General features: G+C 36.5%; 1 protein-coding gene across 1 annotated transcript in view; it reads left to right on the top strand.

The window, feature by feature from the left end:
• The window catches only part of LOC145674297 (glycosyltransferase 25 family member-like), a 95,623-nt gene extending 78,284 nt beyond the window's left edge, over positions 1-17,339 (top strand). The window contains exon 6 of the mRNA XM_081744148.1: positions 17,009-17,339. Within this exon, the coding sequence (XP_081600274.1) occupies positions 17,009-17,018 (10 nt within the window). The 3' untranslated portion in view covers positions 17,019-17,339. The remainder of the gene's footprint in view (positions 1-17,008) is intronic.
• The last annotated feature ends 229 nt before the right edge of the window (positions 17,340-17,568 follow it).

Here is a 17,568-nt window from a genome sequence, read left to right as displayed (position 1 = left end):
AATAGCTATATGAAGCAATTATCTCGGCCAATTTCGTTAATACACACCATTCAGCAAACGGTAGTTGTAGAAAGCAGGCTTTTACGACAGAAATTGTTAGCTCAATCGGTAGAGCGCAGACTTATGGATTCAAGGGTTACGAGTTCGAATCTAGCCTAAGTCAAAAGATTTTTTTCTGATATAATTCTTGAGATTGAAATATTTCTCTCTTCATCTTTATCTCGTAATTCTGAATAGAGATGTTTGGATGTGAAAGAAAAAAGTATACTAGGATATAAGAAAAGAAAGATAAATTACATGATACCTTTTGCAATTTTTAACTATATTTTCATCTATCTAGGACGTTTCTAAAAAGTTCAGACTTCTAGACCTCCTTTTCGCTCTCTTATGTGTTCTTTAACTAATTTCTACAATTACTTATTGAGTCTAATTTACTTATAATTACTTATTGAGTAATTATATATATATTACAGATGTCTTATCTCTTTCTCTTTTCTCTACATCATGTCTTGAGATGAATGTTTTGACAATAGGTTACAGACACGATTTTACAAAATAATACGATCTGCGATATCAGTGATACATATTGTGGTGTTTAACTTAACATATAAAACAATAAATAGAAAAACTGAGAATACGAATCTTTTCGTGCACTGATGCTTCAAATCTGTGTCTTTACTCCCTATACCTATGTTAATTCCCTAGTCAAAATAAAAACTCTTCAAAATTAATAAAAATTTTTTATACAACCATCCCTTCCTTGGAGTACTGCGCGGTCACATACCCGTCACTGCGATGTAAAGGCACTTATGGCGACGAGGATACGTTTGTTCAGGCAAGGGAATTACAACCTTATGAATTAAATTTAAAATACGTTCAGTTTGCTAGTGAAAGCGAAATATATTTGTATTGCTAATACGGAATTTTTAATGTAGTCATTTATAATTCTCACGTACTCAGAGTTCTTTCGTTCAACGACACTATATGAAGTAGTTTCTGAATATACACACATTTATATATATATATATATATATATATATATATATATATTTCTCTGTGCTATGGGTGGGAAGGTTATTTGAGCACAGTTTGTAATGTGGTGCCTTAATTGTTTGAAATCTACAAATAGTGTGTTTTCATGTTATCTCCGCATTTCTTTGGTGCAGAGATAAAATTCCAAAACACAAATTTTGTAAGAATTTACCTCCGCTTATTTTTGTTAGTTTAACTTCCCATATATAATTAAATTATTTATTTTTGAATCTTCCACACTGTCATTCCTTTTCTTCGTAAAATTTCTCAATAGTTGATGCAAAACTGTTTTTTATAGTTTGGTTGCTAATCAATTATACCAGAACGTATTCATTTTCATTATTTTCAGAGTAAGGGTTTTTTTTTTTTTTTTTTTTTTAATTTATTACCCATTTTATCATCCTTTAAAGAAAATACGATACTATATACTGTATGAGTTCAACCGAACGCATCTAACTGGGATCAAATTTGACATGCTCGTAGACCGTGATAACCTATAAAAGCATGCGAAACCTTTTGTTTTGCAGACTATGTTCCCGAGTTATGGGCGGTCAAATGTTGAGTCATGTTTTCGAAAACATAAAGTTATACACTAAACTCACCCGGTTGGGGTCAAACTTGGCATGGTGGTACACTTGAGCCTGGTATAGCAGCGTGTGAAATAATGTGGTGTGCAGGATTTTTGTTCCTAAGTTATGCACAATCAAAGTTCGAAATCAATACATTGGGTATAATAAAAACTTAATAAATGCTATTTAAATGACAATTAAAAGTCAGCTTTGTGCAGAAAAAAATACTAAATACTATTTAAATAGCACTTAAAGGTCAGTTTCGCACAAAAACTATAAATACTGTTTTAAAACATTAAAAGTCAATTTTGGATAGAAAAAGATGACAAATACGGTTTAAATAGCAATTAAAGGTCAGCTTTGTGCAGAAAAAAATACTAAATATCGTTGTGTACATATGCTACTGAGTCTTACCTGATCTCAGGGGCACAGAGCACACTTAACGTTCTTGTCTAGATGAGGTTTCCGTACCTGCAAACCTAGAACGTATCTTCATTTTTATGTTATTAGGGAGAGCATTTTGGGTGAATGAAAGGTACACAGATTTCGAGGAGGAAATGTGCGAGTATAAAGGAAACATTCATTCACAGCAAAGGCAGTGTGTGAGGCTTTAATGCGAGTGCCTTTGTTTTCTAAAACGAATCTAATTTGAAATTTAGTTTCCGATAAAATTTTGGGTTAGTGTTGGATTGGAAACAACACAACCCAAAAGGAAACATTCAGTTATGAAAGCAGAACGGTGGGTATATGTAACAGAAACTGCAACTGACTCGGATTTGTCAATAAATGAGTACTACTTACGGATTTAGTTCTATCCATTCTAGTTCGTTGTAGTCGGTATTAACACTCACACTAACACTTCACTAACACACAGTTATTGGAGGTTGTTCAGTGACACTTGTCTTAGTCCGAACAAGGAGGTGGGAAGGTCTCTAGTCCATTAAACATCTAAATTGCTTGGAGATCAGCCCTGGGCGACGACCAATTAGGAATCTGGACTCTAGCTTCGTAGACTGCGAGGCAACCATCTCTTCCTATTTTTCTGTACGGGCGATGTTTTCGGCAATTTTCCCTTTTTTGGGAGGACCACGAGGGTCTCTCCTAAGGTTCTGAAGTACCCTAAAAATCTATGACAGTCCTTTTCTCATTTTGGGTATTTTCTTCTTCATATTCGTATATGCTTTAGTAACAAAGTAATACAAATCAGAGTATCTCGCACACAGAGATGTTGCGCGGTTGAATTTTCGTGGTAAAAAGATTAGTGTTACAAGTTGTTGCTTCTATTTGTAACTTCGCTTGGCGTTGTTCGAAGGATCTGGCGTCTCTATCTCAGCAAATCAATTGCTTGTGATGAGAACGTTCTCTTCAATGTGTTTCCATCTTATGTCTGCAGTTTCATTGTTTTTTTTTTTTTTTTTTTTTTTTTTCTATCTTCTGCTCCATCTGCATGTTTGCTTCCGGCTAATGTTGAACGATTGAAAGCTAATTGCATGAGACACGAAAAGTAATCGTTTCTATGCAACGGAAATTAAATTTAGAATAATCGCGTTTCTTGATTATTTCCTTTTTACTCTTTCTAATTTATTTTGTTTTCTTTTTTGAAATTACAAATTAGATGAGTTTTATGATATTGTTTATATAGCACTTAGTTCAGATTCTGACGAAAAAAAAATACTGTTTAAATAGCACTTACAGTTCAGTTTTGGGCAGAAAAAATAAATCCTGTTTAAACAGCACTTAAGGATCAGTCTTAAACAGAAAAATAATGAATACTGTTCAAATAGTACTTAAATGTCAATCTTGGACAGAAAAGAAATAAATACTGTCTAAATAACAATTAAAGGTGAGTCTTGAACAGAAAAAAATACTGTGTAGGTAGAAATTAAAGATCGTTTTGGACAGAAATAAATTATAAATACTGTTTAGATATCAATTAAAGGTCAGCTTTGAACAGAGAAAGAAATAATAAATATTATTTAAATAGCAATTAAAGATAAGTTTTACACAGAAAAAATAAATACTGTTTAAATAGCAATTAAAAGCCAATTTTGGACAAAATAAATAAGTAAAAATCGAATGATGGACGACTTTTTACGACTATTTCACTTGTTAAACTTTTAATATATTTGGTTATCTCACTACTAAAGGAAAATATTGCGTTAGTTTACTTGTTATACCATAACAAAGTTTCGTCAGTAATTTGGCAGTTGGAATTAGTTCCTTTTATTCATATCATTAGTGCTTGATTTAAATAATGCATTTATTCAACATTACTGCTCAAGTGTTCATTCAGTTTGTTAAGTTTCGAAAATATACCATCAGGTACCAAACTTTACCAGTTATTTGAGTTATCTCTGACAGGAACAAATGAGCTTTGGAATGTATTTGCGTGCGAATATGTGTGGTTTTGAAACTTCTGTTTAAATTGACACTGCCCCATCACAGCCCCATTTGGAGATGAGCTCTAACTTCAGACGTTCTTCATCTGAGAGACCACTCAATACGTCCTCCAAGTATTGACACAATCTTGAAGCAATGTGATCCAGAACGTTTAGTAGCTTGATTTCGACACATGGTTTCTTGACGGTAATAGCATCTTCACAAGGGTAACATGCCTTTTAGGCATCTTGCACGCGGGTAAATATTCTTATTAATCTCAGGAATCAATTTGTATTGTTTCCGCATGAGATCAACCTCCACTAGAAGTGTAAGGACTTCTGACGGTGTACATGTGCACGAACTTCAAACGCATGTTACACGAGCAAGAGGAAATATGTGGAAAATATTTCTTTGGGAACCGTCTCATGAACGTCTACATATACTGCTCACACGCACACTTACACTCGACAAGGCCTGGAACATCAAAAACAACACCTGTATTTTTCAGATTTTCCACCTTCTTTGTACTTTATTTTACTCTTGCTTGACGGCAGTCATATACTTGCTTGTATTGTAGTCAACATTGGCATTACATTGTTTATATTCAGGTACATACCTTTCACTTTCACGGCCACCACGCTAGTTTTCCAGCTCCATTTCAAACACACACAACATCTCATTCCAAGTTCCCGTGTTGACTGACCACAGCGCGACCAACAGCGGCAGCACACGGAACAGGTAACTTCCAACTGCTATTCTGAATCAGGTTTGGGCATAACGTGACTGCTGTTGCCATTACGTGACGTCATGCTCCTTCAGCTGACCAAACCCGCGTATTGCTCTGCTGTTTGGGGCATTTCGTGTTTTGTACTTTTGTCCGCGTTTTGAGGGCAAATACTCCACTGCGCAGCGGTAGACAGTACCTGAAATACTTCAGCTGCTTCAGATGATATTTGTGTTATGCTGTAAACTTCTAATAAATTAACGTAAATTTGTACTGTTTGTTCCATAGTAAAGAATAGCTAAATAATTTTTTCTTTAGCACAGTTCAGTCTCAAGCTGCTTGACGGCACGAGTGAAATGTGTTTCAAGTGTGCATTTTCCTTTTCCACACACTTAACAAAACGAAGTGCAGCATTTCGTCTAGCTGCTGTGAGAACATAGAACGGAATGTTCATGATGTTTGAACCTTCACTTCCGGAATATTGTGAGGCTTTCTTCTGACTTTTATTTATTTATTTATTTATTTTTTTTTTTTGAGAAGAACTCTTGAAATCCCAGCGGACATTAGATGTTTCTTTTAAAGGAGGTTAGGTTCCCTGGAAACCTGGAAAGTTGTCGTTAACCTGAACATTTGTCTCGTCCTGTTGAAACCAGATCGTGCTTATACCTGTGTTTATTCTGTATTGGTTGGATAACAAAATCTTACAGTATAGTCACGTATCGTAATGTTCCTCTTCATTCTCAAAGAAGTAAGGACCCACAAGAATGTCAGCGCAAAATCCCCACCACAGAGTAGTTCTTAGTAATTGCAGAAGCATCTCAAAGTTTTCATCAGCAGTTCCTTTTTTCCAAAATCGAAAAATCTATTTGTTTATGCGTTCATGAATCTACACATGACACTTGTCAGAGTTTTTTTTCTTAAAAAAGTTAGTCAATCTAATCTCTTTCAACCATTTCCAATACTTTCTCTCTGGAGTATTGGCAGGGCCGCTCATAAACGGGGACAACAACCCCATCAAATGTCGGAGGCTTCCGGCATTTTGGGTCTCGTGAAAAAATCTTTCTTTTAATTTCCATTAATTGTGATTTTTTTTTCAAGTTTGAAATTCGCGACAGCGATAAAATAATCATAACTTTTGTAGAAGTTAAAATAAATAAAGTTAGATAAAAAGAGATGCAGTAACTTCCTTAGTAATCATTGGTGACAAGAATAACGTTTAGTCCATTGATAGTACAGGAATTTAGTGACTTTTGAATTCTTGCGTGGCTGTTTTTATAAAAACGGAGTTGAGAACTGTGGGAGCCCATAACATTTGTTGGGGATTCATGAAATCTATACACAGTTCTAATATTGGTGTCATCTTTGCTTATTCATTTTGAATAGCTGCTCAATGGACTGAATATTATACAAGAAGAGATACAGTTCTCGTCGGAGGATTTTATATAACGTCTTTGTAGAAATGCCTACTTGGGTGGATCGCTGTTGATTAGATTTTTTAGTAGAGCATTGTAGCACACACTGTCTCACTCGCTCCAATTTGTCGTCCGTCATAGTTCTCAGATCACCTATTGATCACTTACACTTCTTATTTTATTGATTTATTTTTTCGCAAGCACAAGAATTGTTTTTCTATTGGAAATGCTTTCTCCAGACCTTTTTTTCGAAAATCCGTTTGTATGAATATTGTTGATTTTCTCTGCAGGTATTTTTCCACAATAAGAACATGATACTTTCTCCTTACTTCGTCACCATCTCGAATGGAGTGCAGTGCTGCCAACTTTTTGAGGTTACCTGTATAAAAAAGAATAAAAGTGAGTTATTTCTCAGTTATGGAACAAATGGTTTTAAAATTAAAAACATCATCATCAAAATCGACTCCACGGAGAGCAACTCTTAAACGCTGTAGTTTTATTTGTCTTGTATTTTGCTTTTGCCTTTGGGTCAGTTCATTTGAAGTGGTCTAAAAATAGTGAAAATGGTTGCTTGACCATCTTCGAAAATTATAAAAATTTGATTGTGACGAACCGTGTTTATGAGAAGGTCAATAACATCATTTACGCTTTCGTATGTGCAAGTGTTCCTGAATGGCGGCCATCTTTGTTGTCGGTGAAGTGCCAATTTTTGCATTTGTAAGCGTTTACGAAAATCACAGTTGCTCAGGACATACAAATCAGACAAACACCAAACAAAAACGAATGCTTACAGGAGAGACTGAGGTACACGGAGAATATAAACTTTTGCTTCTAAATAAATGTGCAGGATTGGAAACCAATACATGAAATCACCAGAAGAATTACACTTTTGAAGGGGCTGTATTTTGGAATGGCATAAAGTGGGGGGGTTCATAAGTTTTATGCTGAATACTATTGCATGTAAAGAGTTCGCAGAAATATTCTCGGCTATGATACTACTGGCACCGTAGATTTATGGGGGTCCGACAGTTAAAGTTTGTGATTTTGATGCAATTTTTGGGGCGTAATATCTCAGGAGGGCAAAGTGCTAAAAATTGCTGCTTATACCACAAAGTAATTCTGTATATGAATAAACTATTGTAAAAAAATCATGACTGATATTACATGGATAAAAAAGTGAGGACATGGTAAAAATACGAAGAAAGCACGTTCGTGACGATGGTTGTAGCCCTGAAAAATTTAAATGTTTGGATTATGTTTTATGCTAGATCTCAAAAACTATGCATGCTGGAGCTATTAGGCCCGCTTTTGTTTGTGTTCAGTTGTGCAAAAGCTTGTGAATGGTGTTTGTTCCATCTTCCTAGCTCCATGATCATTACCACGTCTATATGGTAACTCAATCAGCACCTCCCTCACCATGTTTCGACAATCACAGTCCGCCGCGAATTACATGACATGAACTTACGGGTTCGTGTTGCACAGGCCAAACCGCTCATCAGGGACCATAACGCTTTCGCACGCCGCAAATAGTGCCGCGGCCATGCAACTTGGACCGTTGAGGACTGGAAACGTGTGATATGGTCGGATGAGTCATCCTTCACCCTATTCCCAACCATGGGCTGTGTTTATGTGTGGAGAACGCCCAAAGAAGCTTATGATCTGCAGTGTCTCCGCCCAACTGTGAAACATGGCGGCGGCTCGGTGATGCTGTGGGCCGCCATATCATGGTTTTCATTGGGTCCTGTGGTTACACTTAGCGGACGACCACTTGAGGACCATTTTAGGAGACCACTTGCATCCTGTGGTCCGGATGTTGTTCCCGGACAATGACGCCATCTTCCAGGATGATAATGCACCCATTCACACAGCTGGCATTGTTGCAGCGTGGTTTGAGGAACATCGGGATGAAGTTCAACACCTCCCCTGGCCCGCCCAATCCCCAGATCTCAACATAATTGAACATATGTGGTCCGTCTTGGAAACACGACTCCGGCGACGATTTCCACCTCCATCCTCTCTCACAGAACTGGCCGATGCCCTGCACGAGGAATGGTGTAAAATTCCACTTGCTACCATTCACGACCTCTGTGCCTCCATCCCACGTCGCATCAAGGCTGTTCTGAAGGCGAAAGGTGGCCCGACACCATATTAATCTGGTAAGTTGCAATTTCGTTCAGGTGTTTCCATTTTTCTGATCACCATCTGTATCTTACTAGATTCAGATGATGACGTTCTTTTTAGTTAAAATTGTTCACAGTGCGATATTCAAATTTCTGCATTTTCTATGTTTTCATCAGTGCGCTGTCCTCAAGGACATGCAAAAATAAAACGAAAAACTTCGGAAAATGAAATGGTTGATGATGATAAAATTATACATTATGAAAAGTACCATTTCGCTGCTGACCTACGTATTTTCGTGGTTAAGGTCAAAACTTCTCAGTTTCTCCACCTTCAGTTTTAAGTTTGTAAATATATTCAGCTTTCAAACCTCTGAGTTAATTTTACTTGGAAGCGAGAAATTACGGAACGAAATACACAAACTCGTTGTCCTCATCTGGAACAGGAAGGGATTACCACAAGAATGGAAAGAATTGATCATTGTTCCAATTCACATGAAAGGCGACAAAACTGATTGTAATAATTATCGAGACATCTCTCTTCTGTCAACATCCTATAAAATCCTCTCAAATATACTGTTAGCAAGATTGACCCTATATGCAGGTAAAATTACTGGAGATTATCAGTGTGGATTTTGGCTAAATCGATGTACTACCGACAAGATGTTTATCATTCATCAAATATTTGAAAAGAAATGGAAATACAATACTCTGGTACATCAATTATTTATTGATTTCAGAAAAGCCTACAACTCATATAGGAGCAGAATATTGTACTGTAACCACTCCGTGTTCGAGTCGCTGTTCGTGGTTCATGGTCCTACCAATAAGTATTTTCCTGATACCTGAACTTACCTGGATAGGACGATGAAGGACCTCTCCAAGATGGGTTACAAATTGCTTCTAAATCGCTCGTCGGTCTCAATGATGAGACGAGCATTAGGCACTGAGAGGTTCGGGTGTCTCGTCTCAAAAACCTCACGGACGATCAGACGGTCATCCAGACCATAACGCACGCAAACACCACTCACACAAACAACGAAAACACACTGGATTAAATAACACTATACTTCTTTATTAGAATGCTATTGTATAAAAAAAATAACGAAGAGAAATGAACACAACACTCAACACATAATATGTAGAATAATCTTCATTACTAAAATCACACTTTGCCCTTTTAATGCAATGTAGCCCTTTATATATATATGAGATTATATCTGAAATTTCACTACGAATGCTTCTCTCACACCATTGACGCACTTGGGGGATTAGCACTGGGGAAAAGTTGCCGGGATGATCCCATGTAGAAATCCAGTTGCTGAGCCAAACAATCCTGAAGCGTAAAGATGAGTCTTCAGCAAATTAGAAAAAGAAGAAAGTAGAATGCTGATGTTGGAGGGCGCGTATATAACTGACATGTGCGCACAAGGTCTAAGAACCTGGGACTTCACTAGTTGGGGCTAGCCGTAAGAAAACGTCCTTCGCCGGCTAATAGCTTGTGCCCCTCAACACAAAATCATACTTGATTTCCGACGCAACGTGCGTGGTGGCTGCACACAATACCGGGGTCAAACTCCCTCAGCGCTAAAGCTCAAGGTACGAGCTGCAGTGGTCGACTAAAAACTGTTGGCAGTTCATTCCAAAAATCACTCAGTTAACTCACCTGTATGCACACGCAAACGGAATATAGAAAATAATTTATGTTAATTTTAGTCTACTGGCTACGATGCACGAGACACTGCGATAACTCGGGCGTGAGAAAGTACAGATAAGGAACTGCAAAACCAACGTGACTGGCGTCACTTTGGTCACTTGAACATCTGGTCAGCCAGTATTTCTCTAAACTGTTGCAATATTTACATAAGCGATTAAAGAAAGCACTTAATTCAGTTCCAAATAACTGCAGAATATATACTGTGCATAATAATAAGTCAGGGAGAAACACTGAAAAGATTCGTCATTCGCTGAAATGTTCTCACCAAAAGCAACGTTTTAAATATATATATATATATATATATATATATATATATATATATATATATATATGAAAAAGCAATGAAAGTCTTCTTTGTCCAGTTGTGTGGGAAAGAAGCAATTCCCACCGAAGAAAGAACTGATTTGCGTCGCAGAATAAAGTATAAATCGAAAAAATAGTCACTGTCTCTACGAAATATACAGAGCGTCCACAAAAAATATTTCTATAACCTGGTAGCGGTTATAGTACAACAGTCTTGTCAAATTTGATATACCGAAAAAGCTAGTTAGATTAATTAAGATGTGTTTAAATGAATCCCAAAGTAGTCCCAGTAGGAAAATTGTTGTCCTTGAGCTTTCACTTCGAGGATGGCCAAGGAGATGCGTTGTCGCCATGATTATTCAACTTTGTTTTGGAGTACGCTATAAGGAAGATCAGAAATAGCAACCAGGTTCTAAAGCTGAGTGGTATTCACCATGCTATGGCGTATGCTGATGATAGAAATCTGATAGGGGATGATAGGAGAACAATAGAAAAAATGCAGAGGTTTTATTAAACGCTTGCAGGGACATGGTAAATGGAGAGAAAACTAAATACATGGAAATTCACCAGGATCTAATACTGGAAATTATGGATACGTCAAAACGTCAAATAATACTTTCAACATAGTGGATACTTTCAAATATCTTGAATCAGTATTAACATACCAAAACCATATCCACGAAGCATCAAATGCCAACTAAAAGTGCGAAATTCGTGCTATTATTCAGTCCAAATTCTTTTCTCGTCGCGAATTCTGTCGGAAAAATTCCAAGCTTAAAATATACAGTATAAAATAGTAAATTATACCTGTTGTGCTGTATGTTTGCGAAACATGGTCGCTTACTTTGAGGGAAGAATGCAGACTGAAAGGGAAGAATGCAGTCTTAGCCTTGACGCACTAGATGTACAAAATCTTAGTAATAACAGAACTTAATTAGAAATGAAAAAAATAAAATAATAATAAAAATAAAACTTTGTGAGTGTTAGATGTAGGTGAAACATCAGTAATCATTTGTAATGAAGTGCAATATTAGTCCAACAAAATCTAACTTCGGTGAATTAAAATTCAATCTGCAACGTTCTTTGAAAACAAGTTTTTTTAAAAGCTTATGATTATATTTATTTACTAGCATATATTACCCGCTTCGCTGGGTTGAAATAAATAATTTTTATGCACATCTTTGTATCTCATCTATTTTATTGCCATTAATTTTTTATTGTTTATTGCAGCAAGCATGTTTAAACAGTTTTTGTTCATGTTTGGGCGCGTTATGACGTAGTAACAATCTTTTCTCTTGGTTGTGAATTAAGTGTGATTCGTGTTCTAATACTGCAGAAATAAATATTTTTTCCGTATTCAATATTTCAATAAATAAATATTTCAATTAGTGTTCATCTCGGCGCTCGCAAGAACTATAGATTCAATACTAATATCGGTGATTTTTGACCATTTACACACACACACGCACGCACGCACACACACACACACACACACACACACACACACATATATATATATATATATATATATATATATATATATATATATATATATATATAACATTTCCCTCTCCCCCATTTTGTGGGCCACGGCATCGGAAGTATCACCGTTCATCTCAGCGACTCCAAAAAGTGTGGATTCAGCACTAATATCGGTCATTTTCGATGATTTTTAAATATCTCTTCCTCTCCCTCCCCCAAGTTGCAGGTTTGAATTTGGATTTAAACGGTATCGAAAGTATCACTGTTCATCTAAGCGACCTAGAAACTATAAGTTCGACACTGATAGTGGCAATTTTCGATCATATATATATATCCCCCTCCCCCAAGTGGCGGGGCTGATTTTGGATTTAAACGGGATCGGAAATGTCACTGTTCATCTGAATGATCCCGAAAACTATGGATTATACACTAATATTGATAATTTTCGATCAGTTTTATATATAGATCCCCCTCCCCCTCCTCCGTGCTGCGGTACATGACATCAGAATTGTCAACGTTAATCTCAACTGCTCCTAAAACTAATTCGACACTAATATTTGTCATTTTCGATCATTTTTAAATGTTTATCCCCCTCCCCTACGTTGTACCCTCCCCCTCCCCAACTATTAGGGCTGCTGAACTTGGATTGAAACAGCATCAGAAGTGTCACTGTTTCTCTCATCGATCCCGAAAACTATGGAATCAACACTAATATCGGTCTTTTTGATCATTTATACATTTCTACCCCGTCCCCTACGCTGTGTTGTCAAAGTGAATAGACTAAAGTAATCCTGCCCCTAAACTCATGTATGTTGAAAATTTGATTGAGATCGGTCGTGTGGTTTAAGTGTGATGAAGTCACAAAGGCAGTCATTTTTATTTTAATTTTTTACATATATATATATCCCCCTCCCCCTCAAAGTGAAACGATAGAAAACGTCCAAGGCCCGACCCTTATGTATGTTGAAAATTTGATCGAGATTGATTGGGTGGTTTTATTAGTTTTTATTTATACGTCCCCCTCCCCAAGAATCTACCGTTAAAGTGAAATTACAAAAATGTTTCCAGATCCGAACCTCATGTATCTTAAAAATTTGATTGAGATCAGTCGGATAGTTCAAGAGTTATTAAGTTACAAAAATAGTCACTTTCAGTCTTATATAAATTGATTTTTATATATCTTCCCCTTCTTCTCGTCCCCTACGTTGATCCGTCAAATTTAAATATAAAAACGATCCTAGGCCTGAACGTCATCTATGTTGAAACTTTGATCAAGATCGGTCGAGTGGTTCAGGAGTTATTAAGTTTTATTTATTTATTTATACCCCCCTCCGCCACCCCTCTGTTCTACCATCAAAGTGAATAGCCTAAAACCAGCCCAGCCTCGAGCCTCATCCATGTTACAAATTTGATCGAGATCGGTCGGGCGGTTCAGGAGATTTAGAGTCACAAACATAGTGATTTTCAATTATATATATATAATTAGATTTGTATTAAAGAAGGAAATTACAACCAATATTATTACTCTGAACTCCTATTTTCACAACATTAATTCAACAGACAGTGGAAATGCATAATGGTTTAATATAACAAAATTTAAATACTTTGGTAGGTTACAATAAGGTGAAATTAAAAAGAAAAAAAGAAAGAAAATACCATTTCCTACATTGTATTTGACGATAATTATTTAAAGAGAAATGGGTACCCTCTAGATTTTACACGTTATATTTTATTTAATAAAAGGAATTGGTTACGGTACTCCAAAATTTCCATATGGTATATTGAGAATTATTGAAGATTGGAAAACAAAGAATAAGGATTAGGTAGTTCAAGCGAGCATTAGCTCACATTAAGGGACTAAATATTTTTATCTTATAATATCTTTGTATTTTTGTGTCAATATCTGTACATCTCATTTTGTGACTTTTGTATCTGAAGACGAATGAAGAAATTAACGAAGAAAAGAGAAAAGTATGTAAGTAAAACACTTTATAATTGAGATTAATTCCGCAAAGAATTTTTCTTTCAGTTGAATCGTTTTCATTATAAATTAGGTTAAATGTGATATTGTTGTTTGCAAACTTACTCTTGTAGAGCATTAGTACATATTCGTTGAGTATTAGAAGATTATGATACTCATTATAGCAGAAAATATTGTACTTAAAACTTTTATGAAACACTTCAAATGTTTATGAACTACTGTAAATGTTAGAAAGTTTTTTTTTGACCTGGTAATTGAGTAGTAAAATATTGTCGGCACATCAAATCAGTGTTTTATTTTCTTTTTCTCTCTCTCGCTCGCTTGCTATATATACCAGGTGTGTTAGTTGAAATTTGCCGTTTTTTTCGAGACAGAAAACACTGAATATTCAGGGAATCTCATAATTGCTTTATTCAAAATAATAACCATTGGATTCTACACGCTTTGCCCATTTTTTAGGCAAATCATGGATACCATCCCAAAAAAACTTTTTCTCTTTCGAGCCAAACCATTCGACGAGCCATTTTTCAACGTCTTCAAAATTAGCGAAGCGCTCCTCTGCAAGTGAGTGTCCCATCGAGGCGAAAAGGTGATAGTCCGACGGGGCGATGTCTGGAGAGTACGGCGGATGCGGTAATACTTCCCAATTAAGTGTTTTTAATGTGTCCTGCACCAGTTTAGCGGTATGAGACGGCGCGTTGTCATGTTGCATGATAACCTTGCCATGTCTTCGGGCCCATTCCGGCCGTTTTTCGATCAACGCATGATTCAAATTAATAATTTGTTGTCTGTAGCGATCCGTATTCACTGTTTCACCAGGTCTTAATAACTCGTAGTACACCACACCATACTGGTCCCACCAAACACAGAGCATTGTCTTACGGCCAAAGCGATTTGGCCTTGCCGTCGATGGGCCGGCTTCACCAGGTGCAAGCCATGATTTTTTTCGCTTCGGGTTCTCAAAATAAATCCATTTTTCGTCCCCTTCACAATTCGATGCAAAAATGATTTCCTTTCGAACCGTTGAAGCAGGATTTCACACACGGTTTTTCGCTTTTCCATTTGTCTATCCCTCAGTTGGTGTGGCACCCATTTTCCATACTTCTGGATCTTTCCCATGGCTTTTAAACGTTGGGAAATTGCTCCTCGAGTCACATTTAGTGTTTGTGCTAATGTTGCTTGCAATTGGGTTGGGTCTTCATCTAATAACGCCTGCAATTCCCTGTATTCGAACTTTTTCGCTGCACCGGGATGTTCCTTGTCTGTCAAATCGAAATCTCCACTTACTTTTAAATTGACAAAACCATGTCTCGCATTTTCTAATCACTGGAGCATGTTCACCGTAGGTTTCTACCAGCAACCGATGAGCTTCAGCTGCTTTTTTCTTTTGATGAAATAAGAACAGCAATGCATGCCGCAAATGTGATTTACTTGGAACGAAACTCACCATATTCACTGAGGTAAACAACTCTGATGCTATTCTGTTGGCTGAATGTGACTTGTGTATTTTTGAAGGTTAATGTTTACAGAAACAAATGACGTACATGCCGCATCATAGAAATGTATACACATTGCTAGAGACATCTAACGGTAAAACCGGCAAACTTCAACTAACACACCATTCTTTCCAGTCATTGACGCGATTTTCCAAGATGACAATGCGCCACTTCACTTTGCTGGAGCCGGTGTTTCATGAGCAGCAGGGTGGACTAAAATACTCCCCCTTGCAGTAGCGTATGCAGGAATTTATTTCGGGAGGGACCAAACTCAATATGGGGTATTTTATATTAAAAATTCTAAAATTGCCCCTAAAATTAGGCTAAATTTACACAAAAGTCGATATTTTGGGGGATCCGGACCCCCAGGACCCACCCTCTGCGTACATCTCTGCCCTCTTGGCCAATCGAATCCTCAGACCTCGACATTATTGCATACCTGTGGTCAGTTCTAGAGTTCAGACGCCAGAGCAGATATCGTCTTATATCCTTGTTGACGAAATGAAGTGCTTCACTGCATGAATAATGGTGCAATATTGCTATGAAAACCATTCATGACTTTATTCCACATGATATGCCTATATTCCACGACAAATTAATGCTGTTTTGCAGCATCACCGTGGTCACTCCTCGCCGTATTATGCAGTAAGTTGCATTTTTTTCAGGTGTTTCCTTTATTTTGAAAAACATCTGTGTGCATATCCTATCCTATTCCTAACTATATTATAAAACTACATGAACTCATTCACTGACGTAAGATAACGATTACTTCCGGTTGACGTGAAAAGTTCAAATTTGGCATGATTGTAGCTTTTTGGGACTAACACACAGAAAAATTTCCAAAAGCGAATCTTTTTAGGGAGTCTAAAGGGGGGCATGAAGAAATTTCCCATGTTATTTAAATGGGCCTTTTTTTTTTTTGGTCCTATGATCTCATGTTTTAGGTACTTGGAATTGGAGTAAAAACTTGAATTTAGATATGCATGTACATTTTCCATAGGATTTAACAAAATCACTAAAATTTAAAATTTCCAACTTTAGAGTGGTTTATGCGGAACTGAATAATATTTCCCATGTTATTTATATGGAACATTTTCTACATACTAAAATGTTTAGGCACTTCCTGTAAGGCTACAATGACTAAATTTGGCGTGATTGTAGGCTTCCGGGGCTAACCCACAGGAAAATTGGCAAAAGTGAATCTTTTTAGTTTTTAAGGGGTCTAAAGTAGGGGTGAACGGTTCCTGAAAACGTAAACCGCGTTTTCGGTTTGCCACTTAAACCGGTTTGGATCGGTTAACCGAAACCGAACCGATCCCAAACTGGTACCGAACCGTTCCGAAACCGTACCGTTCAGAAAGCGAACTAAACTGTCGTCAAACCGAGCCAAAGGGTTTGAAACGTGGTTTCTACTATTGGCTATTGAAATGTTTACTATTGGCTAACCAAAACTTATTCGAACTCCGTCAAAGCGAATTCAGCTGTGTTCAGATGGAGCTGAATTTAATCTTTAATTCACTCGTAACATACGAATAGTCAGCAGATTTGTGTATAATATTTTTACATGCCAAAATTTTTACGTATAAACAAATTATTTTGGATATTTGTAGATCATAATTTTGTTAAATTTTGTATTAAATATTGTACTGTTATATACGAATTGATATTGATCCAAACATTAACAATTTACAAAATTATATTGTACGTAATGATCATGGTATTTGTCTGGATTAGGGGTTGATGCATATTTATATTTAAAATTTAAATAATAATCTTTTCCACTGTCCTTTACCTAGGGAACAATAACAATAAGTCCTAGGAAGACGAAGTTTGGTAGGCAGTTAGCCTAATGCTCAAAGGAGTGGACTAGTATAATGTGCCTGTGAAATTCGCAAACGGTGGAGTGCGGAGTGTTTTTCACAATCAGAGTGACAAACCTTTAACCCCAGAATACCTAGAAATACGAAATTTGTAGGTAGATATCCTATTGTTCAAAGAAGTGATACAAATTGTTAAATTTTAGGTAGTTTTAGTACTCACTTAAATAGTATAACTGTAATATTTCCATTGTGCGGTAATATTTCCTTCATACTAGAATATGATTTAGCACTGTTAACGTAAAGTAGTTCCCAACTACCTCAGTCGATTAACATGAGTATACGATTCTCATAATAAAATATCAATAGATAAGAAACGAGTCAGTCTTTATTCAAAATTACTTATATTTCCTTTTTCCTTGCATTATATCAGGTAACAAGGAAGTTCGTGAGGTTTTCGTTACTCAAACACGGCCCACAAAAATCTTAAACACTCAATTTATTCTTTGAAATGATCACCATTGGCTTCAATGACATGT

This window comes from Thermobia domestica, chromosome 17 (genome assembly GCF_964235325.1).
Source record: "Thermobia domestica chromosome 17, izTheDome1.hap1.1, whole genome shotgun sequence".
NCBI classification, from domain to species: Eukaryota; Metazoa; Arthropoda; class Insecta; order Zygentoma; family Lepismatidae; genus Thermobia; species Thermobia domestica.
This window is presented reverse-complemented; position numbering and strand designations above follow the sequence as displayed.